Consider the following 25,771-nt stretch of genomic DNA (forward strand, 5'->3'; position numbering starts at 1 on the left):
CAGTCACTTTCCCTCAAAAGAAACCCATCGTGGTTTCTTTTCACCTCTAATCCACTTTACTGGGGTTGAAGTTTATTTTGTAACTTTTGTTTTGGCTTCAGAACAACTATATTCATGGTCTCTCTCGAGTTTGAATTTGTTAGTGTTAATGGGTTATGGGAAATGATAGACTTTAGATGGAAGTATCTTCAATTTTCACTTCAATATAGTCTCATGGAAAACAGAAGGCAGACATTAGTGTATGGATTGGCAATGAGATAGGAGAGAACAGGAAAAAAGTTCAGGGTGAAGGGGACAGAAAATAGTTAATATTTAAGACAGAACCAAGTTAATGTTCTTGTCTTGGCTTTTTGGATTTTTATAGCCTGGGAGTTTCAGTGGCGGCATTCCCTGGCATAAAGATATGGGCACAGAATTTGGAGTAACACACTCCTGGGTTCAAGTCTGGGTTTTGACATTTATTGGTTCATTAGTCTGGACACGTTGTTTATTCTCTCTTGGGCTTTTATTTCTTCACTAGTAATGGTGGATCATTCACTTTTAGGTGGTTTCTACAATTACATGAATACTTGGCACAGTGCCTTGCACTTATGCTCAAGAAGTGGTAGATCCTATTATTATCATCATTCATGTTATTGTAACTTGCATTTCCTTGGGCATATAATGTATTTTGCATATAGTAGGTACTCAAAAAATGTTTGATGAATCTCTGCTTTGGATGGATAGGCAAGTTGGGCTTCCTCTATCCTGAAGGCACTCCTGGTAGGAAAATCTCCACTTTCCACTGTAGGTCGAAAATTCTGTTCTCTCTGTAGCAACAGCTTGAGCATTCTTGTTTGGCTTCCTCTTAATCTTAGGCTTGTTCACCTTCAAAATATTTAGTAGTTGGTACAGTGTGCAGCAAGGAGATCCCCCTCCCTCCCAGCAGAAAATTACAGCAAAATCTGCAAAAACAACCAGGGGTGTTAAATTACTCATGTTTATTTATAACAGACCTTCAGCCAGTACAGTACAAAACTTACAGTAGTATATCTCCGTTACACAAATATTTACTTACAATATATTACATATACAAAATGCTTTGCAATAAGTCTCAAAAGCTAGTTTAACTCCCCTTGAGAAAGGAGAAAAACCCTTTAAAAAAAGGGGGAGGGAGAACCAAAGGAAGAGGGGGAGGTGAAAGGGTAAGGTCCAAGGAGACACCAAGCATAGGCTACAAATGAAACCCTGGGAGAGAGAGAGAGGAGAGGTGGTATTGCACTTGCTTCTGTGTTTTATTTTTTTTCTTTTTGTTCTTCATAACTTCTGATTAAAAATATATATACTATATATATATTATGTACACAAGGAAAGAAGCTGCTGAAAGTATTACAAAATCCCATCCGCAGCTTGGACACTGACACAAAAAAACAAAGGTCTGGAAAAGTGTCTATTTAGAAATTTTCTTGTGTGGTGTTGGTCTTGAATATCAATATAAAAGGAAAACACCTCTTTTCTCCATGTGGGTTTCAATGTTTGGTTTTTTTTTTTCTTTTTCTTTACTTTTTTTTTATGCAAAAGGAGCTGGGAGAGAGCATGAGGATGTTTGAGTTTCCAGACCTGGAAGGCTCTGGAAAGTAGGATTTTGTACCTAAGACCCTGGTTAAAGTGCAGTGATGGTCTGGAGAGAGACAGAGTGCCCTTCTCTCCCCTCCTTAGCACCTGGTCTTGCCCTTCCAGTCTCTGCTCTCATGGGCTCAGAGTATAGCCTCAGAGCATAGTCCTTCATGTTCCAGGAGGTTACAGGTGCCAGAGCTGACTGGGGGAGGGGACAGGGGCAACCTAAGGCTCTGATACCCTAGAAGGGACTAGTCCTTATGAGGTGTCACCAAGTACATAGCAGACGCAAAAGAGGTGGTAAGGGGTAGGTCTAACAGGAAGGGGCTCAATAACCAGAACAGTTGAAAAGACCCTAGATATTAATCTCAGCTCTGCTGCCATCCTGAAAGAAGGAGCCAGTTCCCTGGGGTACTGTTGAGAAGACTCTCCCCTTCTCTAGAGACCACTCTCCTTCCAGCTAACTCCCCCATCCTCTGCCCTTGGCAACATCTGTTTATTGCTACATTGTCAAGGAGGAACCATCAACCCACAAAGCCCCTCCTTGACAATCTGGTTCTCTTAGGGAGACTACATAATGGGGGAGAAAAAGAAGGGAGAAAAGTTTTTCTAGGGTCTCCCTTCCCATAGAGGGTAAGGTAGACTCTTCCTAGAGCCCTTAGGAGCCCCAATCCCAGGGTCTGTTCCTTAGCCAACCCTTCACCATCCCCCTAAATTATCCCTGATAGGGAGTGAGAAAAGTAGGAGGCAAAAGAGCCAATAAGGAAAGGACATATGGAAAGAAAGATGGAAGGGAAGAGAAAAGGAGAGAGAGAGAAGGACCAAGTGTTACAACTTGTGAGGTGTTGTGTTTGGTTTTTACTTTCTTTTTTTTTTTTTTTTTTTTTTTTAAACATAGAAAAACAGCCTTTGGTTTGAATCTCAAGGAAGCAGAGAATGGGATAGCTGTGGCCTTGGGCAGAAAACGCTTGTAGAAAGAGACCTCCACTCACAGTGGAGCCATATCTCCTCCTGCCCCCTTCTCACTGACTAGGTTACCCAAAAAGCCAGGGATCTCTGCTGTGGCCAGGAGGAGCATGCCCCCTCCTGCCCTACATCTGGGAACTGAGTGTAGAAGGGGGCAGTAGAGGATGACCCCCAGTTCAGTTGTGCCCATCCCATTCTTGCTGGGACAAGAATGGAATGAGGTGAGGGGCAAATGCCCTCCCTCGTCCTGGGATAATTTTTGGTTATACTGAAAATTAGGAGAAAAGAGACACCCTTTTCTCCCTGCCACTGATCCTAAGAACAGGGCCCAGAAGCCTGGGAATGAGGGTGAATCCTGCAGGGGGGAGAAGAAGAAGGCAGCATGACTGAGGGGTTGAGATAACCCCTTGTCATCAGGCAGCAACCCACTAGTTTCTCATAGGAGAGGGACGGCAGGAGCCCCTGAGAGCCTAGGAAGGTCACTAGAGTGAAGAAGATTAGAGGTGGAAGAGAAAGAAGAATTTTAACCCACCCCCTTCCTATGCCCTGGTTCCCAATTAGGCACCTGTGGCTCCCAACATGTCAGGGACAGGACTGCAGACCTAGCCTTGGCCCCTGAGAATATAAAATTGGGGCACTCCAAGGAGAGAAAAACCACCACTGAGTAGACTGGCAGGTTGAAGAGAGTAGCAGTGTTGGGGGTTGTTTGAGGAGAGAAGAGATAGATCACATCCCAGAGGGAGATTCCCAAATGTGGGCTTTGAGGAACTCATATTACTAGAGGAACGTCAAGAGGACCCTCAGTCCCACAGTGCCTGGGGAGAATTTCTTCAGCCCCTCCTACTTCCCAAGGAGGAAATTCTTCATTTGTTCAAGCATAGTGCAAGCTGCCTAACGTGAGAGGGCACAAGAGGTATGGAGTACCAGGTTGAAGGGTCCCAGAGAGGAGATATAATGCCACAGAGCTCAGGTAGGGCCAGAGGGAGTTATCAGCATCAAAAAGAAAGATAATGCAAAAGGTGAGGACTTAACACAAGAAGCTCAGAACTCTTAGGACCAAGAGGAGCTTCCTACCCCGAGGGCTGTTAGAGAAAGCTGGATCAAAGGAAGAAAAATTAGGCCTAAAGTGGGAGGGGACTGTGGGCCGGAGGGTGGGGGAGTGGCAAGTGACTGATAAAAGTTAAGAGAAAAAAGCAAAAGAAAAATCCACAAATTATATTAATAAATAACTCTGAATATGCTGGGATGAGAGGAGAAGAGGAAGAGGAGAAACATAATCGAAAAGGCCTGTTTCATCACAATGCTTAAGTCAGTCAGGGTAGAGGAGAATAGGTGAGGAGGGGTCAGGGCCAAGTGTGAAGTCAGGTAGCCAGTGGTCTAGGCTACCGAGCAAAACTCCTTGGGATGAAGTGGGGACAGAGCTAGACTCCTTAGGTAGGGCAGTGAAGTGGTGGACTGAGGGGAGGGCGGCAGGTGGCTAGCCCACCTTGTGCTCCCCCCGGACAATGTGGGAAGAGAATTCGTACCGGTCCTGGCTGTGGTAACCACAGATGTTACACTCGAAAGGGTCTCTGAAGCCATGGCAGCCCATGTGGATGGTGAACATGACATGGTCCAGAAAGAGGATTCGGCAGTGCTCACACTTGAAGGCCTTCACGGGCTCACCGCTCTCGCCCACCACCCGGAGCACTTCCTTGGAGGGGCCTGGGGTGCCCCGCAGTAACCCCTCCTGCGGCTTGGGGTCCTCTTTGGCGTAGGCAGGACTGGGCCGGCCCACCACAATGGTGGGAGGTGGCTGGGGTGGGGGACCCTGAGGGAGGGATACCACCCCCCCAACCCGATCTTCGTGGTTGCTCTCTGTGTCTGTGGAGTCCTGGCAGCCATTGCTGGGGGATGCCCCGGGGTCAGTCAGGGGGCCTCGGGCCCGGTAGAGGAGGGGGCCTCCATCGGCCAGGTCCTCGGGTCCCTCACCTGCTTCTCGGGATCCCGGAAGCTCCAGTCGACCGGGGAGGGGCTGCATCTGGGTGTAGACAGAGCTGATGACAGGTGTGAGTTCTGAGATGCAGTTGGTAGGTGGAAGGCGGAGGGGACGCAGATGTTCTGCCCCCACAAAGGCCAGAGAGCCTCCGAAGCCAGGCTCCAGGCCGTGATGTGCCACCAACTCCACATCCTTCTCATAGCCCCCCGAGTTCACATCATAGGGTATGTCAGAGAGGCTGAAGCGCATCTGCTTTTCACCTGTGGAGGAGAGGATCTCAGCAGAGCTGGGTTTGGAGAATTCCTGAGTTTCCCCAGGATGACTTCTTTGTTTGCTTACCCTGGGGATGGCTGTAACATTATTTACCAGCCCTCATTCACTTCCCTCAAGGTCAGGACCTCTGTGGGGCCACTCCCCAACTCCAGGCTATAATTGTAGGGAAGGACTCAGTCCCAGCCTGGGGCTGATCTTTAATACTTCCTTCATTGCCCTTTATAAAGCTAGAGAGGAACCTCAAGGCCAGGTGGGTGGACCCCATACTCATACTTCCTCCCTGACACTCAGGGCCCTTCTCTCAGATCCCACAGGTGGAAGTCCTTGCTGTTCTCAAAAACTGGGAGAACCTGAGCTCCCTGACCCCCCTCCTCTTAAAACCACCGCAAAAGCCCTCAACACCCTCTTCAGGTACCTTCTCCCCCATCACGCCCCTTCTGTTCTGGGGATGGATTCTGAGCACCAGAGCCTACCAGACAGACCACTTTTTCCCCTCCCATCAAATCTCCAGGCCCAACTGGTCTGATGGCTACCAGAGCGCAGGTTTAGAGGAACTGTGGCTTAAAGCTGATGTCTCCTCCCCAACTGGACTCTTACCTACAAACTTCTGGGGGGTGGAGCGCTTGCGTTTGGTGAGGCTGTTGGCCAGCCGATCAATGAAAGTTGGCCGCTCAGAGGATGAGTGCAGCATGGAGTCTGGCACCATCTCCAGGTCACGTATCTCGTCACCTAGAGGGAAGGAGGTGGGGACAAGTCGAGCATCTGAATCGGGGTGGCATTGGCTCAGCAGCCTTTGCCTGGAGAAAATCAACAGGTCAGTAGCCAAGGAAGATCATCCCCAATACCTGGAAAATTGGGTTCCGCTCACTTCCCCTTCTCTAAAGCTCATCCTAGTAACGTTTCAGTTAATTTGAGGACCATTAGATACATGTGACCCTTGGTTTCATACTTCCTTGTGTTCTCTCTCTCCCATTAGACTGAGGACATAGATCAGAACTTCCCTGACCCCTGGACCTTCCTGCAGCACCTACCACAGGGCTCTGCACCAACTGGAGTGCTTGGCAGATTTACGAGGCAACTGTCCCTTCTCCATAGACCTCATCCCTTTGTCGGGGGGGGGGGGGGGGGGGGCGGGGTAGCGCTGGGATCACCCTTGCCCTCACTCCCTCTGGCCCTGCCCTCGACTCCCCCCGCCCCCCGCCGGCCCCCAGGCCTGCCTACAGCCACACCTGGTTGGCCGGCCAGAGCTTGGGCTTCAGTGCTGAGACTCTGTAGGTAGTTGTGACACCGCTCTTTGTGCTCCTCCAGGGTACTCTGCTGTTTGTAGCTGCGGCCACAGTAGTTACACTTGTACGGCTTGCCCACTGTGGGGGAGGAGACTGTGGAGGAGACAGGAGAGACATGGCATTGTGCCCTGGTTCTACAAAGCCATCTGGGAGCAAATATGCACTGGCATGAGGAGGAAGGGATGCAGCTCAAGTGAATTCTGCTCGTCTTTCCTTCCCTACCTTCAGCGGCAAGCATGGACAGGTAACCACACCACGGAGAAGGGGACCAGTGCACAGCCACGGGAGTAGAGAGGGGACCGGGGCCTACGGCTTTGGACGGCAGCTGGGCCTCACGGTGGCCAAACTGCTGCTCAAAGGAAGGAGGAGCCAGGGACTTTGTAGGGGATCATCCCTGGCAGGCAGGCTGGCCCCACCCTAGGGTCTTAGATTCTGGGGCCCAGACTGTGGTTTAACCTTTCCATGTGGCAGGCGGGTGCAAGTGCTGTTTATCAGACAAGGGGATTTTTTGCTTTCGACCTATCTGCTTTGGTTTGGGGGAAATTGGTGGGCTGGGGTGACAGAAATGAGAGCCCTTAGATCTGCCAATGTGGGGAGGGGCAGTTTTCACTGACCTTTACTTGTGCTTCTACTCCCACCCCTAGCCTGGTTTTGCTGCTTATTTTTCTTTCTGTCTCTCTACACTGAGATACCAAGAGAGCCCCAGAAAAACCATCACTGATAGAGAAATTCTGAGAAGAGAAAAAGAATAAAAGAAGAGAGGGTGAAATAAAGGAGATGAGTAAAAGAAAGAGAACATCAACTTTGAGGGTCTTTTAAAATTTTTTTTAAATAAAGAACAAGTTAGGGGCACCTGTGTGGCTCAGTCGGTTAAGCGTCTGCCTTCGGCTCAGGTCATGATCCCAGGGTCCCGGGATCGAAACCCACGTCTGGCTTCTTGCTCAGCGGGGAGCCTGCTTCTCCCTCTGCCTGCCGCTCCCCAGCACTCGTGCCCTCCCTCTCTGACAAATAAATAATAAAATCTTAAAAAAAAAAGACAACTTTTTTTTTTTTTTAAGATTTATTTATTTGAGAGAGAGAGTGGGGGAGAGGAAGAGGGGAAGCAGACTCCTTGCTGAGCATGGAGCCTGATGTAGGGCTCGATCTCACCACCCTGAGATCATGACTTGAGCCGAAATCAAGAGTTGGATGCTCAACCAACTGATCCACCTAGGTGCCGCTAAAGACAACTTTTGAGAGATAATATTTGTGAGAGGAGAGAGAAAAGCGAGAGAACAAGGTACTGTATATCTTATTTTACGTATCTTGGGACGCCTGGGTGGCTCAGTCGGTTAAGCATCTGCCTTTGGCTCAGGTCATGATCCCAGGGTCCTGGGATTGAGTCCCGCATTGGGCTCTCTGCTCAGCGGGGAGTCTGCTGCTCCCTCTGCCTGCCGCTCCCCCCGCTTGTGCTCTCTCTCTCTCTGACAAATAAATAAAAATAAAACATCTTATTTTACATATCTTGCTACTATTGAGCAGGGAGGCAGGATAAGGTGTCTCCAGGAGGGTGGTAATTACCCCCCTCCACCCCTTATATATACATACCTACTCTGGGTTTGGTTTAATCAATCTATGCCATTTTGACCTTGCTCTGTAAACCCTAGTCTTTGGGAGATGAGGTGAATGCCATGGTCCCTATCCACCCAAGACTTTTGGGAAAATGGTTTAACATCTGGGAGAGGAACCCCTTTTTTATTATAGTGTGGGTTATATAGAAAGCATCTCACAGAGATGGAACCCAATGGTATACCTGTGTCTAATTCTGTCCCTAATAATCTTCCACAGAACAACATCCAAAATCTACCCTGCTGGCCTCGTTGTTGTTGGTTCAACAGTTCTAGGGACCAAGCCATCCTTGTTCTAAACCAGCAGAGGGAGCCGCCCCTTTTCTGAGGAAAAGGAGTATGATTCTTTGGCACAGAACCTTGAACCTTGATGGAGGTCCAGGAAGGCTGCAGAATAGCTCTGTGGCCAGCAAATCTTTTTTTTTTTTTTTCTTTCTCCCCCCACCGCAGAGCTTCAGTTTCCTTGTCAGCAAAATGAGGATCACATGAGACAAGCGAAATGCTTTGTAGATCATAAAGCCAGCTCCAAGGTGAGAGAACCTAGAACAAGGTAGGTGGCTGGAGAAATGGTGCTGAGGTGATTGCTCTGTCCCTTTAAATCCCAGCCCAAGAGAGTTTAGGAAAAGAGAAAAATAGCAAGGAAAGTTGCCAAGGACAGATCCTACTAATTTTTTCCCCTCTGCCCTTCTTCCTGCCTTTTCCCAATTTGAGCTCCTCCTTCCCGCCAGCAGCTTGACTCCTGGTCTCTTCGCAAGGCCAAGCTTAAAACTTAGTAAGATGCTTCAAAAATGCTACCTGCCCAGCTGATTCAGACATATGTTGACTCCAGCAGTGTTGGCTGGGGCTAGGAAAACTGGGTAGTCCAGTCCCCTGGCATGGATCCCAACACTAACCTCTGGACACTCTTGTGACTTGCTCTTGCCTCTGGGAAGGGGACAACCTCTTGGGATGGGGAACAGAGGCTTTTCCTAGGCCTCCTTTCTTCCTTTGGAGTTTGGAGGCCCATGGATATTTTTAGGAACCAGTAGGAAGTAGAGGAGAGGACAGATGGTGGTGGTCCAAGACCTCTGGTATCATGGAGGGAGGTGATGATGGTGATGGGTGTGGGAACCCGAGCATATGGAAGTGTGAGGAAGGGTTTTTCTGGTGCTCAGAAGTGTGGAGGGGGGTGGGGTACAGATGGTTCTGGCAGTAGCATGAACTTTAAAAAACAAAGGGCGGGTAACTGTTAACAGCCAAGAACATCACCCATGCTCCTTTTGCTCCAAGTCACAGAGTGTGGCAGATGTACATTACCTCATCAAAGAGTCCCCCAAATTCCCCAGGGGGCCCTGCTGCCCAGACGAGGGGTTAGAGAGGCAGGGCCCTATCCGCTCTGTGGGTGATCTGCCCTCCTCAGTGACAGACACTGTAAGTCCCCGTATACACTGAGCTCTATTTCTGGGTGTACTGAGGTCCCACTCCTCCTCTCTCACTACACTGGTCACTGACCCGAGTGTGTACGGAGGTGGCCAGTGAGCGCATCACGCCGGCGGCAAGCATAGTTACAGAAGGGACATTTGAAAGGCTTCTCCCCAGAGTGCAGCTTGATGTGGCGCAGCAGGTTCCCCTTCTGGGTGAAGGAGGCACCACACTGGTTGCAGTGGAAGGGCCTTTCACCTGCAAGAGAAACAACAGATCGCCAAGGACTGGGCGTGAGGAATTCTGAAGGTTGAACCTCTTCTCCCACCCTCTGCCCCACCCTGCCTGAGGGAAGGTGCTCAAGACAATTTCTGAGAGGCAGAGCTGAGGCATGCACACAAAATTCCTGCTTTCTAAAGATCCCTCGGGAACAGTCTTACCCTGGGAAGGTGTGGATCAGAGATGAATGGCAGAGCAAAGGGCACCAGGCTTGGAACTCTGGGCCAAAAGACCATTAACCCAAAACCAAGCCCTGTAAGACCCACTCTGGCCCGGGAGCCCAAAGCCTGAGAAAGCTGAGAAGAGGCTTTTGTTTTCCTTTTTTTTGTTTTTGTTTATTTGTTTGTGTGTTTAAATCTGAGACCGGAGGGCCCAAATAATACCCTGGAGTCCTGTCCCTGTTGGATTCTAGGACCCTTCTTGAGGCTACACCATCGTCTCCCTCACCTTCTGAGAAAAGTATCAGCTTTTCTTTATAACGACAGCTGATGAAAGTGCCAGAGAAGTATGAATGTTGAGGGAATCCAAATGCCATCCCCTCCTTTTTTTCATCAGCTGGGAAATGTGCGGGGAGAGACGCTTCCCTGTCTGAGGCCAGCCCACTGCAGGCATGGCCTCCTAGCCCCCCCGGAGCCCCTCCTGGACCCCCGGCTTACTCACCAGTGTGGCTGCGCTTATGCACCATGAGCACATTGGGTCCGATACAGACCATGCCGCAGACATCACACTTGAGCTTGCCGTTGGGCAGCCGGATGCCCCCGGGGGAGTGAGGCTCTGGCCCACTTCCATCACAGTAGCCCAGGGGCTCTGACAACGAGTCTTCCACGATCACACTGTCGTCCTTTTCTAGGAGCCGCTCATCTGGCCCCAGCAGTCTGCTTGACTCCTCATCGCTGTACATCTCCACCTTGATGGAGTTGGCTGGAGGGTGGGATGGTGTTTAGGACAGAAACAGGCAAAAGGGGGAACCTGCCCGCAAACCAGAATGGTACTCCTGAGGTCCAGAAGGCTTTCTCCCAGCCCTGAGACACGCAGGCTTTCAAAGAGGCCAACACCCCAAGTCTCCTGGGTGGTGATATGGTGGTCCTGCCGGGACCTGAAGCAACTTTTTCCTCCCATCCCACCGCCCAGGCAAATAGGCTCCAAGAGAAAAAAAGTTGGGGTACATGGGATGTCTTCTATTCCACTGGGGAGAGGAGGAGGCTAAGGGGAGCCTTTTTCTTCACTCTCTTGTCATTAAGAAAGATGTCTGGCTTGGCCCTGGGCAGGAAGCCAGCAAGTAACAGTGGCGGGAAAATGGTCCTAGGAAGACCAAAGAGACGGCGGGCTAAAGAGAGAGCAAAACTGGAAGACAGACATGGCTCACATTATCCTCCCTCCCCGTAAGACTGAGCCCCTCTATTTCCCCTCCATGAAAATCTGGAGAGGGGGATGAAGGAGGGAGGAGCCACTGAGGAGAAAGCTTTGGCTCTAGCTCTGACCTACATTCCTGGCTATTCCAACCATTTAGAGAATGTCACAGATCTAGGGCCAGCAAGAAGAGGCAGTCATGGGGACCCTATCCAGGCAGGAGAATGAGGGCCGGGAGGGGGAGGGGGCAGGTGATGAGGAGATCCCTCTCATCTCTGTTTCCTATCTGGCTCTACCTTGTGACCATTCCTATGTACTTGCGTCTCCAACTCCAGGATTTCTCTTTGGAGCCTTTACCTTAATCCCACCCATGCCTCCTTTAATTCTACCCTAGTCTGGCAGCAACTGTTCACTCTCCTTTCAGAAGTCAGGAAGACCCTAGATGCTGAGCTCCGTACTGCTTTTGGAGGCTCGAAGCAGAAAACCAGAGGGAGGCAGCGATGGGGAAAATGGCTGCCCATGGAGGGTGAACTGCGGGCCAAACACAAATGGGGGCGCCTAGTGGCAGGGCAGGGCAGGAGGTTGCACTTACCACTGAGTGAGCGGCTGGGAGAAGAGTGCTGGCTGTTGGGGGTGCTCACCGAGGGCCCCACTGGGGCCCCGAGGAACTCCTTCTCCAGAGATGAGTCCCCGCTACCTTGGAGGAGAGAACAAGAGGACAGGTGAAGCTGCAGCTGGAGCCTGTTACCGTCCGTTGCCTCACCTCTTCAAAATTCTGTGACGTCTCACAAACATTCATCTTGTAGCCACGTACAAGGCAGTGTTGTGTGCTCGGCACCATACCTTGTGCCCTCGTCAGCCTGGGTGCCTGGTGCGGACTTCTGCAAGCTCAGTGGCTGCATCTTGCCCACCCTACCTTTATCTAGGCCTGAGGGGAAGAGCATCACTGCCTGACGTCCACAGGAAGCAGGGCTGGGGCTGGGCGGGCCAGGGTGGAGAGGAAAATGGGGGCCTCAGGAGGGAGGCGGTTCAGGACAGACGTTCTTCCCTACTGTTCCTTTCCGGAGCCCCCAACACCAGGTTCGGGATCTGCAGGAAGGGCAGCTGGAATGGTCCCTGAATCTAATGATAATAATAGTAATCATAACGATAGCCGCTAACATGTATTGAGTGCTCACTTTGTGCCAGGCCTGGTTCTATTCACTTTATACCAATTATCTCATTTAACCTTCACAACGGCCCTATGAAGCAGGTGCCAATACTATCTTAATTTTGCAGATGAGAAAACTGCGGCATAAAAGAGGCTGTGGCACTTGTCCAAGGTCACATAGCTGGTAGAGGTGGAACCCAGACCGATCATAGATCGTAAGCACCCATGTCCTGAGCCACCACCTCTGCAACCAGTGGGGAATCACTGTTTTAGCAGAACTCTAATGGGAGCATTAGGCCCATTAGACCTTCTGTAATCAGCACAAATTTGACTACTCCAGAAAGCCTCCTATCTGATATGATTCCAGCACATATTTATTGCTCGATGTTCCCTTGACAGTAAAATAATGAGTTTATTCTCAGTATGTTTGTTGTTAACGTGTTGACAAATTGCTTTGTAAAAATGAGTTTTAAGAGTTTCGTATGTATCTTTAAAAATTAGTTAACATACATGAAGATATGAATCATGTCTTTAAAAAAAAATCCCTCCTCCCCACAATCTTGTGCACAAATTTATAGGTGAAATAAAACACATGTAGGTAAACACACACATAGACACAGACACATATCACAGATGTAGTTACACATGAAGAGAACATACCTATAGGGGTAAACACACCCATAGCCTTCTACATTATCTGCTAACGTGAACATGCATGGATGTGTACACACAAGCCTAAATATGGAAGAGAGAAAGAAAGACACGAGCCCTAAAATTCATCCCTAAAGTCCACCTATTAGTACTTTACCCAATTTCCCAGCTATGCACATACTTACTTTCACAAAATAAAGATTCCATTATAAAATGGTTGGAGTCTTGGGCCTGAGGCAAGTAATCCGGAACACACCCTCCTGAGGGATCCCTCTCCAGCTTTGGTCAGTGGGAAGAAAACAACCACTCAGGACTTTGGGACCATTTCCCATTCATATCCTCTTCTAAAAGTCCCATTTCCCCCATTCTTTCCCATCAAAGCCTGAGGAAATTTGTTCACTCTCTATAGAAAATGCCTTATAGCTTGAAACTGAGTTGTCCCAGCTGGGGCTCTTTAGATGAGCCATGGTTATCTAGAAAAGTTGCCCAAGTCAGAACCACATACATATCATGAAGTAAACATCTCAGAGTTGAGGGTTGAGATGTGTAGATTCAGACCTAGTTTTAAAATACGTCCTTTAACTAAGTGGTAGGGTTTGCTACGGTTAAAGGGGCTAAAAGGGGCATCTCTTCGTTCCTTTTCAGACGTTAGTGCTGACTTGCCCTAAATCACTTGATGTTAGTAATAGGGGAAGAACTGGACTCTGGGCCCTGGTGCCCTAAAACAATGAGTAAACTTGCTAGAAATCCATCTCTAGTCCCAGCCTACTAGGCTGAGACTGCCTCTTGGAGCCAGGGGCTTGATACATGGAGAAAATATGCTTAAAGGGATATTTAGGGGCATTAAGAGGAAAACATCCCTTGTGCCTTTCCTTATGAAGGCCTGGGAACAGGAGGAAGAGCAGGTGCCTCCAGAGCCAGCCTAGTAGTTCGAGAGGCTCTTTGATGCCATTGCCATCCCTAGGGAAAATAGGCTCAAGTCTGCTTTTCTGGGGCTAATACATAAAAATGAATCTGTTTCAGGGGCCAGAAAGTCTTTATGGGGAGGGACCCAGGGATTTTGAGTTCTAGCCGGAGGGTGAAGGGGCCTAGAGACAGATTTAGGAAGTTCAGCAGTTCCTCTGTCGGTCCCAGAAACCCCAGGGAGGGAACTTCAAATGCCTGGGACTCCCAAGAAATCCCAGACTGTCAAAGCCAAGAATTAAGGCCACTCTCAGGTCTCAGAGAAATGTTCTTGGTCACAGTCATCATAGATTGGCTGAACCCCCAGAGGGTAAAGCCAAATCATGAGGTTGACATCAGAGGAACAAGGAGGTGGGTCCAGGGCAGAAAAGCAGGAGGGAGAGAGAGGAAACAGGGCAATGTCCCACAAGCTAAATGTGTTTCACATGCTGAAGGAGACTAGCCCTCCACTCCTGCTGCCCTTCCTCGATCCCTTCAAAGAGTGGCTGCCTCTAGGGAACAGCCATGAGGTCCAAGAACCTCCACACTTCTCTGCTCTCATCCTAACTGCTTTCCCTTTCTTGACCATGGGCTCCGGGGTGGCAGGATGCTAACCTGCTAGCAGGAAACAGTGGGTACAGGAGCGAAGAAAGACGCCCATCCCCAGCTCTATTGTGGGGAAGAGGCTGAGGCCCCTCAGATCTCTGTTCCCGGGTGAGGCATCTGCTGCCAAGGTTCCTCTTTACCTCGATTCTATTACCTATTCCCACCCAGGCCTGTCTCGGCATTTCCCCCTCGGGCAGCTCTACATCTGTCCCCAAGGCCTAATCAAGATGTCACCACAAGCTCCCACTGTCCAAGTCGCAGTCTTTGCTTAGCAACACCAAACACCCTTCCCATCCTCCGCAAGTGTAGGGAGGAACGCCCCCTCCCCCGCCACTCACACTCACACTCACACACACTCACACACGCGCGCGCGCGGCCCCCATCCTCTCCCTCTCCTCAGGCTTGGGAGTAGTTACTGAATCGGCTCCCTAGCCCCGGCAACCCCCCTTCCCCCTCCGCTAGCCCCCTTCTGCCTGAACTTACATTATCCTTCCCTTGCCGGTGAGCCCCTGGGGTGCGAACGCGGCCGCCGCCTTGGAAACGGCGAGGGAGTGCGGGTGGTGTGTGCATGTCTGCGTCTCGGTGGCAGGCAGGGGTGAGCCCAGCCACTCACCTTCCAGGAAGCGCGGATTCCTGGAAGTGAGGGGAACCGCCGTCATTTCGCAGGCAGCGGCTCGGTGAGCGGGGGCCCACGGCTGCAGCCGGCAAGAGGAGCTCAGCCCAGGGTGTGTGTGTATGAGAGAGAGAGAGGGAGTGTGTGAGAGAGAGAGGGAGAGAGGGAGAGCGCAAGCGAGCGCACACGCTTGGATGTGCTTGCGGAGGGGGCTGGAGAGAATGTATATGTGTGTCTGGTGGCGGGGCGGGGGGGGGGGATGCTAGGCTACAGCATCCCTTTCCCAAGCCAGGAAAGGGGTGGGGGTGGGGGGTGTGCACAGGGAGGGGGAGGCAGATGCCGTTGCCCTCGTGCCCAGCAGACAAAGAGGAACTGCACAACAAATGCCTGAGAGAGGCAAGAGTGTGTGTAAGAGAGAGAGAGATGGATGGGCCCTCGAGGTGGGAGGGAGAAAGGGGGGCCCCCAGGGAAGGCCCAATCCTCTGCCAGCTGGGGAAGCCAAGGCCCCAGAGGTCATGGGGCCCAGGACATGGGGCAGCTTCAAGGCTCTCAGATCGGCAGAAAGCCCCTCCCCCACGAAACTCGGGCGCTCAGAGTCCCTCCTTTCCCTCCTCCTCCAGGAGGGAGGCCGCTCTCTAGATCTGGGGACAGACAGCCCCCTCCCTCCCAGCAGTGAGAAGACCCAGCAGTCTGGTCTCGGGCTAGTGTTGCTCTGTGGCCCTGAGGCTTCTCAGATCCCGGGCAAAATCCCGGTATAGTCTCCCCACCTCCGCGGCCCTCCCTTCCAGTGCCCCTGGGGCCCAGCAGCCGACAGCCCTGGACGAATCCGCCTTCTATCAAGACAAGGCCTCTGCTCCCTTCCCTTCCAGAGGAGCTGCTCACTGACGTGCTGACCTACTTTGGAGACTAGATTTTCTGATTCCAAGAATTTGGGGGTGGGAGGGGCCATGAAACTTTGGGCTGCCTACCCCTGGATCCCTCTCTAAGGTTCCCTTAAACAGAAAACTGTGACAAGCACTGCTCAGTCAATTAATTGCATGAGCTGGGTTTGAGCAACTCAGTTTCCCCTGAAAGATATGGAATGGAGGTGGGGAGAGAATCCATGTGGTAAGTTAATGGACTCCTCCTTCCTCTCTCAAGACCCCAGGAGGGAGTGACCTGCACCTTTAGAAAGAGACAAGGGGAGAGAGGATGGGTTTTCTGAATTGGGTTCTGTGAGGTGGGAAAATCTCTTTGAAGAACAGGAGAGATACCCCCTTCATCACGTGGCCAGGTGACGGAAGGCCACCAGGTGAGGGAAGCCCACCTGGTGTGGAAACAGAAGAGCTGTGATGACCTTGAAGGGCCACAGTGTGCTTGAGGAGGGGTACACGCAACAGCCTTTCCCACTGCTTGCATACTGGCCCAGGAGAGATGGGTCAGTGCTGGGCTCTCAGATGTCCCTCACGTGGACTGTCTCAGCCATGCCCAGCCCTGCAGGGGCTACTTTACAGAACTAATGTTAGCCCTATGTTGGCTTTCCCTCTTCCCATTCTCTAGGGTAGTTGCTGGCATCTAGAATTCTCAAAACACAGGTGAGGGGTTTCTGGCTTCCCCTTTCATTCAAAAAATACCATCCTGTGCAGAGGCTTCTCTTATCTCAGAAATGTCAACGTGCTGAAAGCAGGGAAAATTTGGATTCATAGCAAATGAAGCAAACACCCTACGAGGTTTTCCTCTAATCCACATTCTCCAGAGACAGAGCTCCGTGGGCTATTTCCCCAGCCACTTTCTCAGTTTCTCATTTACCTACGTTAGGACAGGGACTGGTTTTTATCCATCTCCGTGTTTCCCAGCAATACAACGGGGTCCAGAGTGTGGCTGTTGCTCAGTAGTGGTTTTCTGAGTAGGCTTAACTGAGCAGGAGAGAGAAGGACTGGCTGGTTCCTCAGAAGGGCCATGACTTTCGTTCCAATAAATCTCTTTCAGTTAAATCAGTCCACTTGATCCCTGTCACTCTGACCAGCATGTGGCAGGTATCAAATGCCTTTACCCATTCCAACTCCTTCCCTCCTTAAATGAGAAAGGGGTCAGAGTCAGTGTCTTACCTTACATTACCCAGGTGTTGCCAATGACTCTTATATGTGTGTCTGACCCATCTTGCTATCATCCTTTCAACGTGCCCATAATTCCACTGGTCCCACTTCAGGGTAAAAAAAAAAAATAAGCTATAGGTCATTTCTACAGCGGTGCTTGGATTTCTGATGGGCATCCTCATCATGTCAAAACCCAATTCTGGCTTCCCTTACCTTTTATAATCATTTCCTGCCCTGACATTCTAATGGTCCAAAAAATGATTCCTTCTGTCTTAGAGACAAACTGTCTTAGGCCCTTCTCTACACCCTCAGAGAGGAAGCCAGATAAAGGTCCTCATATCTTTTTACCTTGTTAAACTCTGAAACGACCCCGATTACTTTCATCTCTCTAAAAGCCATTCATACGATCTCTTCTGCCTTCGTAAGAGTATTTGGCAGGTATGCAAAGCCACAGCATGTTATGACAGTGGAAAAGGACTGGGGGAAATGAGAACTGGGCTCTATATCTCTCTTTCAAAGGCTCTATGTTGTTGGCCCACTGGCTGAATTTAGCCCATGGACAAGTTTGGCTTGCTCCATGGAACATTTTTTAAAATATTGAGTCATTATTCTAAAACGAAGACATTTCACATAAAATCTGGATTCCTGACTTCTCTTGAAAAACTGCAAGTTTTGGCCACATTGGATACACATTCGGGCATGACAATGACTGATGGACACTGAGGAGCTGTTGCTCCTTGAGGTAGGACATGTATTCTCTAGTACATGACAGTCCCCACATTCTCTTCTGTGCATTATCCTAACCCCATTCACTCATTTACATACCCACCTGGCCCCTACAGGCCTTTGAGGTTTGAAACCCTGCTCCACTCTCCACCTGGCTGGGACAGAATATCATGTTTGGCCGGTGACCTCAGAGTATAGGAGAAGGACCTACATCTTCCTTCTGTCTCTTTGCTTTAAATCATTCCTATCTAATAGTCTCCACTCGTATTCTCCTCTTATTCCCTTCCCCTTCCCTTAACCCCCAAGAAGTCTGGGAAGAGAATCTCTATTTAGGGAATATAAAATGATAAAATAGATGCACACTACCAAGCACTACCAAGCATGAGTGGCAGCTCTGTGACTGGGGCACCTGAGGTCCTGTGTTAGGCTGAAGGCTGGACTCCACTCTGCTCCACAGGCGAGTGGCTGCTTCCAGCCCGTTACAAACAGAATGCACAAGAGGGCATACCAGACATATATGAGCGGCCATTGCAGTCTTCTATGTCCATCTTAGAGTCTGCTGAAAGAGAAAATAGCTGCGATTAGAAGCCAGATCTGGGAAGGGAGAAGGCTTCTCTCTAACATTCTGGAATTAGTAAGTTTGCTCCAACCCTATCCTAAAGAAGAAAAACCTCTTACTTGGTCCTGATGAGAAAGAGAATGTACCCCGACTTACAAACCCCAGGGTCTCCTCCAACCCACAACTTCTGCAGGCTTCCCCAGTCTCTGGAGTGGAAACACTGTCTTAACTCCAGGGTGGTCCCGGTTGTGTTGTTTTGAGAGTAGACCCTCCTCCTGTAGGTGGAGCTGATGCTGTGGGAAAGGAGACAGGTTACAGTCCAGCCTTCTGGAGGCAAAGAAACCAGCCCCACAGAAACTCTGTACCTTAAGGTGGGGTAGTAACAAGAAAAAGAAGCTGGATTCTGTCTCAAAGGATTCTCTTTTGGGTGTTGTAGGGGAGGGAGGGGGACAGGAAAGTAGAAGATGGAGAGCAGCCCACCTCAGGTTCAGCGAGGAGTCCTCTCCTGAAGGTCTAATAAACAAATTAAACCTTTAAGTGGCTTCTCCTCACCTTCTTGTCAATTACTTCGCTATGTTTATTTTTTTTTAAAGGCGGAAGCCTGAATTTAACATGCAGGTTAGTCTATTTAAGAGGAGCGAGCAGTAATTGGCAGTAGAGTATTAAACAAATCAAGAACTGAGAACAATTAAAAGTGATAATTTGTTCCAATGAATTATCTCCTTAGGAGCCTGTGGGAGGAGGAAAAAAAATATCTTTAGTGGAAATTTACATACCTCCAAAATTGATTTCACCAGTCATCTAATGAAAAATAAATACTCCAGGGGCAGATTTGGGGGTACAAGAGTGGGGCAAGGGAACAGCCTGAGCTGCCACCAGGATTCCTGGTCTCATCGAAGGATCTCTCTGAGGCAGATGGATGAAAATTTGGTTTGCTTGTAATACTATACTGTTGGAGGCAAGGGTGGAGGATTCTGGAGGATGCCCAGGGGAAAAGTGTCTATTACCCTGTCTCCCCACTCCCTCAGGTCATTCGCGTGCTGAGAGACATCATACTCCTCTGAAAAGTGTCAAGAGAAAGCCCGAAACATGGGCTTTCCTTCACTTCACAAAGCAGCTGTACCTTAGATTTCATTAGAGAGTCCTAGTCTTACCCAGGAAGCCTGGGTGTGGAAGAAAAAATTATCTAAATTTATTTTCAACTCTTCTTCACATCCTCCCTGGGATGGACTGAGCTTTGGGATCAGACAGCTAGATCAAGCCACAATAATGAGTGGTTCCTTGAAGGTTCCCTTAGGGGTAATGATTAGAAGAGCCCAAGTCCACAGTGGTTAGCAAACTCATACCCTCTGGAACTAGCCATAGAACTTGTGGTGGGCAGAGATTCAAAGAATGAGGAAGGGTGGTCTGGTACTCATGGGGCCCCTTTCATTTCCGAATCATTAGCTCCATAATTGCCCTTTGGGATTTTTCAAAACTGCAAAGCTAAGATGCCACATGTGACTTCCCTTCACACACACACACACACACACACACACACACACACACACCCATGCAGGAGAAGCAAGAGTGAGCAAGATTTCCTCCATTTTCTGCTTGGAGAAACTGAGGCTCAGAGCAGCTAAGTGACTTGTCTCAGGGTTCATGGTGAGACTGGAAAAAGAACACAGGTCTCCCGCCACTCTGAGCTGTGCTCTTCCCATTAAACCATCTTGCTTCCTTTCAAAAGTCGTGGATCTTCTTGCTTTTCCCTGGTTCTAACCAGGGAATTAATTAAGGCATCTTTTCCTTTGGTGTGACCCCCGTGGGAGTGGGGTCTGTTACTTAAAAAGAAGAACAAGTTGAGCAGGCTCTAAGAGGAGAAATATGCTAATGTAATGTAATGTGTGTGTGTGTGTGTGTGAGAGAGAGAGAGAGAGAGAGAGGACACAAACGAACCAGGGCCTAGATAAGCACTAGGTAGGCAGAACAGTTGAAGCATAGCATTCAGCCAGCACTGGCTCAGGAAGTGCATCTCATTCTTGGACACCTGCCCAAATGGTCCCAAAACAATTTCCAGAAGGGTCTGAAGGAGTTGTTTTCTGAGTTGGACTTTGTTCCTAGCAGTAAACTGAGCTCTTTTGCTTCTTAATTGCTCTTAACAGGTGCTCCATGACACATCTTGGGCAAAATCAGTGTTTGGCTGCCTCTAACAGGTCCACATGCCAAGTTGGTAACCCTGGAAGTGAGAAGGGACGGAGATTCTGCTGTTCCCAATCCTGGTATTCTGAGAGCCAGGAGCAAATCAGTAGACGTACTTCACTGTTCAAGTCTCCAGGCAGCACATCCCTCCCAACCTTCCCACTCCCCGCCCCTCAAAGCACCTCCTCCCCTGCCTGGCCAGGCAGGCAGATCTTAGTGTCTCCTTAGAGGAACTGGGTCAAATTAGGCACTGCCAATTGGAGACGTACCGCAGGGGGAGGAGGTATAAAAAGAGAGAAGTTAGTTACACAAGACAGGTTTGGCTCAAAGATCTTGGAAAGAAACCGGCTTTATAGCAAGTTAGGCGTCATTCAGTGATGGAGGTAGGCACATATGTACTGTAAATTCAGTTCAGTGAACTGAATACAAAGCAACTAGAAATAGCTAGTCTCCCAATTCAAAAGGAAGTGTCACTGTGAGGAGGGAGGAAAGGTTGGTCATTGTAACCTCCGGAGACAAAGATTTTCTTCCCTGTTCTTTTGAATCCACTTGGCACTGTAATAAGAGTCCTCTATGGCCCTGGCTTTCTCCCATCAACACAATATCGCGTTTGAACAGGAATGGGCAGGAATGGACATCCCTTCTAGACAGAAGATTTCCCACCACACTTCCTGACAAGCAACACGTCATGAGCAATCCAAGGTCTGACTTCTAAGGGCAGGTCTGGCATCAGCTACCACCCCAACTTCCCATCTCCACAAAAACATCCCCACAGCTTTCACTATTAGGTGACAAAAATGTCAGAAAGTCAAGTTCTCTCTATGTAGTGGCTCTGAAAGCCTGAAATAAGATGGACATCACAAGTATTTAAAGCTCTTCAAATCCTCTAAAGAATCCTGTTTGATCCGGTGACACTCCAAAATTGGAATTTAAAATACACTCCATGTGGTCTAGTGGGTAGAAAGGTAGTGAGGAGGATATTGTTGGGAAAGAGAGTGGAGGTAGAGAGAGTGGCAAGGATCTGTGCCTTCCTTTTGGTTATTGTTCCCGAACTGCAGCAGGGAGAAGCAGACATTTTTTTCTCTGGTCTCCCCTAGGACCCGGGACCTGAAGTGGAGTGCAGTGATTATTAACAAGACAGAATTTCCCACCTGCCTGGGAGTGAGCAGTTCAGGTACTACAAGTAAACCAAACCCACAGCATCATCCTCTCTTGTCTGTACCTTTGTGAACTGAATGAAATCGACACAAAAATGCACCCAAGTCACTTGGCTGGTTCTGCTGTCTGTGAGGGCTTTGCATAACTGGGGAGGGGAAAGAGGTAAATGATTGAGGGCAGAGGTGGAATGAGGCATTGTCTGCAGCCTGACTGACCACTGACTACATGCCCCTTTCCAGGAAACAGACCTTGACGTCCAGCAGTCTGCAGCTCTGAAATGATCTTTAGGGTCAACCTAGGGCCCTCTGAAGGAAACCCACGAACCTTTTCTCAGCTCATGTGTCTGTCTTTACAGCAGAAAGATCTGACTCATTTTTTCACCAGGCTGAAGATGGTGACCTTCTGTCTACATATAATACAGAGGAAGACAGCTCGACTTCATTATCCAAGTGCTTGGGGAGCTGTGATGAGGGGATGAATTCTCAGGTCATCCTAGGAATGGCCAGTCTCTAAAATAAGAAGGGCCAGGAGCTGGAAACACAACACCTGGACAGTGGGAAAATATCACCTCATTGTCTCCTTTTAGATCTCAGATGGAGGCATCTTTTCTCTTGTTCTTTGCACTTCCCTGTCCTCCCCACGTAGACTGTGGAAGAGAGAGAGGGCTAAGGTTTATGGGTGGGAGGAGAAACAATCCTACCCCTCCCATGTTTCCTCTTAGGACCTAAGGAACTAAGGAAAGGGCCAAACTAAACAGTTTAAATCACTAGGTATGAGGCACATGAGATAATACTCTCTGGGTTTTTTGGATATACCCTTGAGTATTTGAGCCCTGTGTTTATAGAAAGGCCCCACAAAGTCACTGCTATTCAGTGTTTGGGCAGGGGTGAGGGAAGTAGGGCAGCAGAGTTGAATTTGAATTTTATAATAATTAGTTTTGAAGCCAAAGATGCCCTCAAACAAAGTTAGCTCTATCAAGTGAGATTTGAAATTATACGGAAGTCTCAATGAACTCTGCCTGGGGCAGGGTAGCAAAAAGGTGGAAGAGACAGGAACCACTGCCTTTGGTGGCAGTCCTGACTGGAAGTCTCTAATGCATGCTCATCAAAAGGGCTCAGTGTTGTTTGGGCCGGAAAGATGTTTTTGGGCTCCTCTGCTAACAAAGAATCTGGCCGTGAAAATCCAATTTAGTAAGCCTCTCTTCATGTGGAGGGCCTGGGGCAGGGATGTTGTAGGACCTGGGGAATCTTGGAGCTAGAATGGAGCTGAGAGATGATCTCCAATCTCTTGGTTTTTAACAGAAGAAGAAATTAAGCTGAGTCACCCATCTGGTTAGCAACAGAATTAAGACAAATAGAACCCAGGTTACCAAGCAGGTAACCAGTCTTTCCACTACAGTACAAAGTTAAATCTTGCCACAGTGGGAAGGTTTGGGGTCACCACGCTTACCTTCTTTCTCAGGTGTTGAAATGAACAATTTGGGGGTCTGCATCTGAACATTTGGGAGTCTATAAGGTTGATGCCATTCCCACTGGTGGGGTGGGAGGAGACAGGCCATTCATATCAGCACTATCCTTTCTTAGATGCTTCCGTCAGATAAACCTTGAAACTGTCTCCCTGTTTCTAATACAGAATCCACAATTCTTCTGAGAAAAGGAGGCAAATCAAACAGCTTGGAATTCAGAGCCTCCTTCAGGCAGGGTCAAGAGACCAACAAAAAGAGGGAGTACCTCTGCTTATAGCATTGTCTACACCCACAGGGTTCCACACTCTTATTTGTTCTGCTAGAGTAAAATGAGCCTCGAAATACCTGCCCAACAATAACTTATCTTAATTTTTTCCTTGGTTATTTTGTGTGTATGTTGAGGGAAGGAAGATGGCCAGTTCGGGAGAAAATAATTCCTTTGTGGATGTTAGTAGGAGGTAAAAGGTGGGATAATGTTCCCCCCACGCTGGGAAGTACAAGCTGCAGATTTAAACTAAGAGAAAATAAAGAAGAAATGTTCAGTTGCATTTTCACTGGAAAAAATTCAGGACTTCTTTCTGAGCCAAGTCCCAAAATGTGCTTTACCCTTAGCCTACTAAGAGGAAGGGGATTGCCCAGAAGCTACAATTGAACTAACTGCACTCAGTGGGCAAGAAAGAGATTATATTTTGTGCTTGAGACATCAGCATCTGTTGACTCGGGCAAGACATAATTCTCAACCTGCCAAATTGAGGGCAACTTCCACCACCCTGGGACCCACCCCAGAAGCTCCAGTGAGACCTATCCTGCTTCCCAATGGCAACACTATTTTCTTCTTTTAAGACTTTATTTTTATCTCATGAGACACTCTTCTGACTATTCTCATGACCCAGGGAGTTATATGGATTCTCTGGCTTTAGGTTGTTGTAGGGATGGCTGAAGTCCCCCACACCACAAAGCAAGATTCACTGACCCAGTGAAAGACCCATGGGGAGATGTGGGATTCCCAGCTAGGCATTCTCACATACTCCTACCAAATAAGAAGCTACATTTTCAAAGATTGTTTGATTTGGCCTTGTCCTGGCCTTATCCTCAGAATCTGAGTTATCTTAAGTGGAAATATTGTAGGTAGTCAGACACCTGTTTTTTAATGCTTCCTAAGAATATAAACATGTACCTTCACACAGGTAGAGTGAACAAGCAGCAAGCAGTAAGGGGGAAGCAAAAGGCCTCAACAGTCTTCTGCTTGGCCACGATAATGGAAAGCCTAGAGCTGACATGTGAGCAGGTCAGGAATTTCTAAGCTCATGAATGATGCTTTGAGGGCTCAGGCAGGGTAGACTGGGACACAGGTGGAGCTATGAAACCTGTCGGTGGGGGAATCTATAAGAGTCACAACAATAGACAGTTTTGCTTATGAGAGAAGGGACTGAAGCAAAAGAAGGTGTGTAAAACTTGACACAGTGTGGTTGGTAATGCATCAGATCTTCCTGGAAGCAGAGTTAGTAAATTCTTACCTTGGAGAGAGAAATGGGGTACCTTATTTCTTAAACATCTCATATCTAAAGATCTGTGTTCTATTAAACTCCCAACTGTCTCCAGACAGGACCAATCACAAATAAACATTTTTAAAAAGCATAGACATCAAACAAAAATTTCCAAAGTGAGAATCTACAACTCTAGCAGACAAAGGGTAAGAAAATAACTGGGGATGGGGCTGTGTAAGGAGGTACATGGAGGCCTATTTTAGCTTATAACTGCTTCCCAAGTCTGTCTCTCCCTAGAGTTGTCAGCCCCAGGGCTTCCTCTGTTACAGTTCTTTCTTAGGACTCATATGCAGGGAATCTCTTCCTTCCCAGGAACCTGCTTCTCAGGTTCCCTAGACTTCTCACCCTACATGGTACCCTAGACATCACTTTCCACTTCCACTCTAAGTTTCCTCTCTACCACGTTTCTCCTATTCTGCTCATTGCCTCCCAGATCTCCTCACCTAGGCCTATGTCCTCTCTAACCTTCTCGACAAAACCCCCTAATCCCTCGCTTTTTTGCCCAGGTACCCCCTCTGCTTCTCCTTTCTCCACTGTCTCTCTGTTCTACCCCAGCCGTACCCCACCGAGGAGCCTCGCGCACCCAGCTCCTGGCTGTCCTCGGTCCTCTGCCCTGACCCGTGTCCCGCCTTTTTAGGACCCCTTGACTCTCCGTTACCCTCCCCTAAACCTTAAGCCTCGCGCCAACCTCCCCCACCACCCGGGCCAGCTTTCTCCCCTCGAGCCACAGCCCAGGCGGCTAAGCCCTCTTCCCGCCAGACCCCCGCCCGCGTCTCCCCTCACTTCACGCCCAAGCCCCTCAGGCCCCGCCCCCGGCAACCGAGGCCCCGCCCCAGCGCTTCGCCCAAGCCCCGCCCCTCACTCACCTGAGGCAGCTCCGCGCGCGCGCAGGCTAGGGGGGTGTGGGAGAGGGGACGGTATTGGGGAGGAGGGGGGCGGGGCAGCGGGGGTCCCCCACTCTGGCCCGGGCGGCCCAGTGCGGGGGGAGTGGGGTCACTAAGGCGGCGGCAACCGGGCCGGACCCGGGACCCGGGCGCTCAGCGGCGGCGGCGGCTCCATCTCCATCAGCGGCTTCACCTGAGAAGGGACCGGCCCCCCCCATCAACCCCCCCCATCACGGCCGTCCCCCCTCCCCCGAACAACTTCCGGTCCCACTACCAGGCGACAGGCGGCGTGGCCGAACACCGAGCGTCCCCAAGCCGGGGAGACTGCTGGGGGAAAGGGAGAAGAGCTAGGGGAGAGTAGCCGAGCGCCGAAAGATTCAAGTCGGAGAGGCGCGGTCGCGTGCGGAGGGTAACTCAATGACTGCCCCTTCATCTGCATCTGATTTGCAAACTAGGCGCACATTGGACACCCCACGTG

The 25,771-nt window shown here is 49.5% G+C and overlaps 1 protein-coding gene across 16 annotated transcripts; it reads right to left on the bottom strand.

Moving 5' to 3' along the window:
* Nucleotides 1-139: 139 nt before the first annotated feature.
* Nucleotides 140-25,573, bottom strand: IKZF4 (IKAROS family zinc finger 4). Of its 16 annotated transcripts, none has more exons than XM_064591111.1 (13): nt 25,276-25,573; nt 18,215-18,351; nt 18,008-18,058; nt 16,786-16,880; nt 14,569-14,718; nt 12,723-12,816; nt 11,329-11,433; nt 10,047-10,307; nt 9,198-9,365; nt 6,043-6,192; nt 5,411-5,542; nt 4,534-4,800; nt 140-944 (listed from the first exon to the last, which is right to left on the bottom strand). In XM_064591111.1, the coding sequence occupies exons 5-13, from the start codon at nt 14,653-14,655 to the stop codon at nt 688-690; spliced, it is 1,521 nt and encodes a 506-aa protein (XP_064447181.1). In that variant the 5' UTR covers nt 14,656-14,718; nt 16,786-16,880; nt 18,008-18,058; nt 18,215-18,351; nt 25,276-25,573; the 3' UTR covers nt 140-687. The 16 variants fall into 16 exon arrangements, with proteins under 16 accessions (XP_064447181.1, XP_064447171.1, XP_064447170.1 ...); XM_064591101.1 differs by having other exon boundaries at nt 141-944; nt 4,089-4,800; nt 18,008-18,055; nt 25,276-25,571; XM_064591100.1 differs by having other exon boundaries at nt 141-944; nt 4,089-4,800; nt 25,276-25,571.
* Nucleotides 25,574-25,771: the final 198 nt, after the last annotated feature.

This window comes from Mirounga angustirostris, unplaced genomic scaffold (assembly GCF_029215605.1).
Source record: "Mirounga angustirostris isolate CCGP_5_RB_7025 unplaced genomic scaffold, mMirAng1.0.hap1 SCAF_5, whole genome shotgun sequence".
Taxonomy (NCBI): Eukaryota; Metazoa; Chordata; class Mammalia; order Carnivora; family Phocidae; genus Mirounga; species Mirounga angustirostris.

What these genes read in the sequence shown, in the direction of transcription:
- IKZF4 (XM_064591105.1), bottom strand. Translation starts at nt 14,655, where the DNA reads ATGCACACACCACCCGCACTCCCTCGCCGTTTCCAAGGCGGCGGCCGC. An exon ending in ACCGGCAAGGGAAGGATAAT is followed by an intron (nt 12,817 to 14,568) that starts GTAAGTTCAGGC and finishes CACTGACCAAAG; the next exon opens with CTGGAGAGGGATCCCTCAGG. An exon ending in CCACCTCCGTACACACTCGG is followed by an intron (nt 6,193 to 9,197) that starts GTCAGTGACCAG and finishes TCTCCTCCACAG; the next exon opens with TCTCCTCCCCCACAGTGGGC.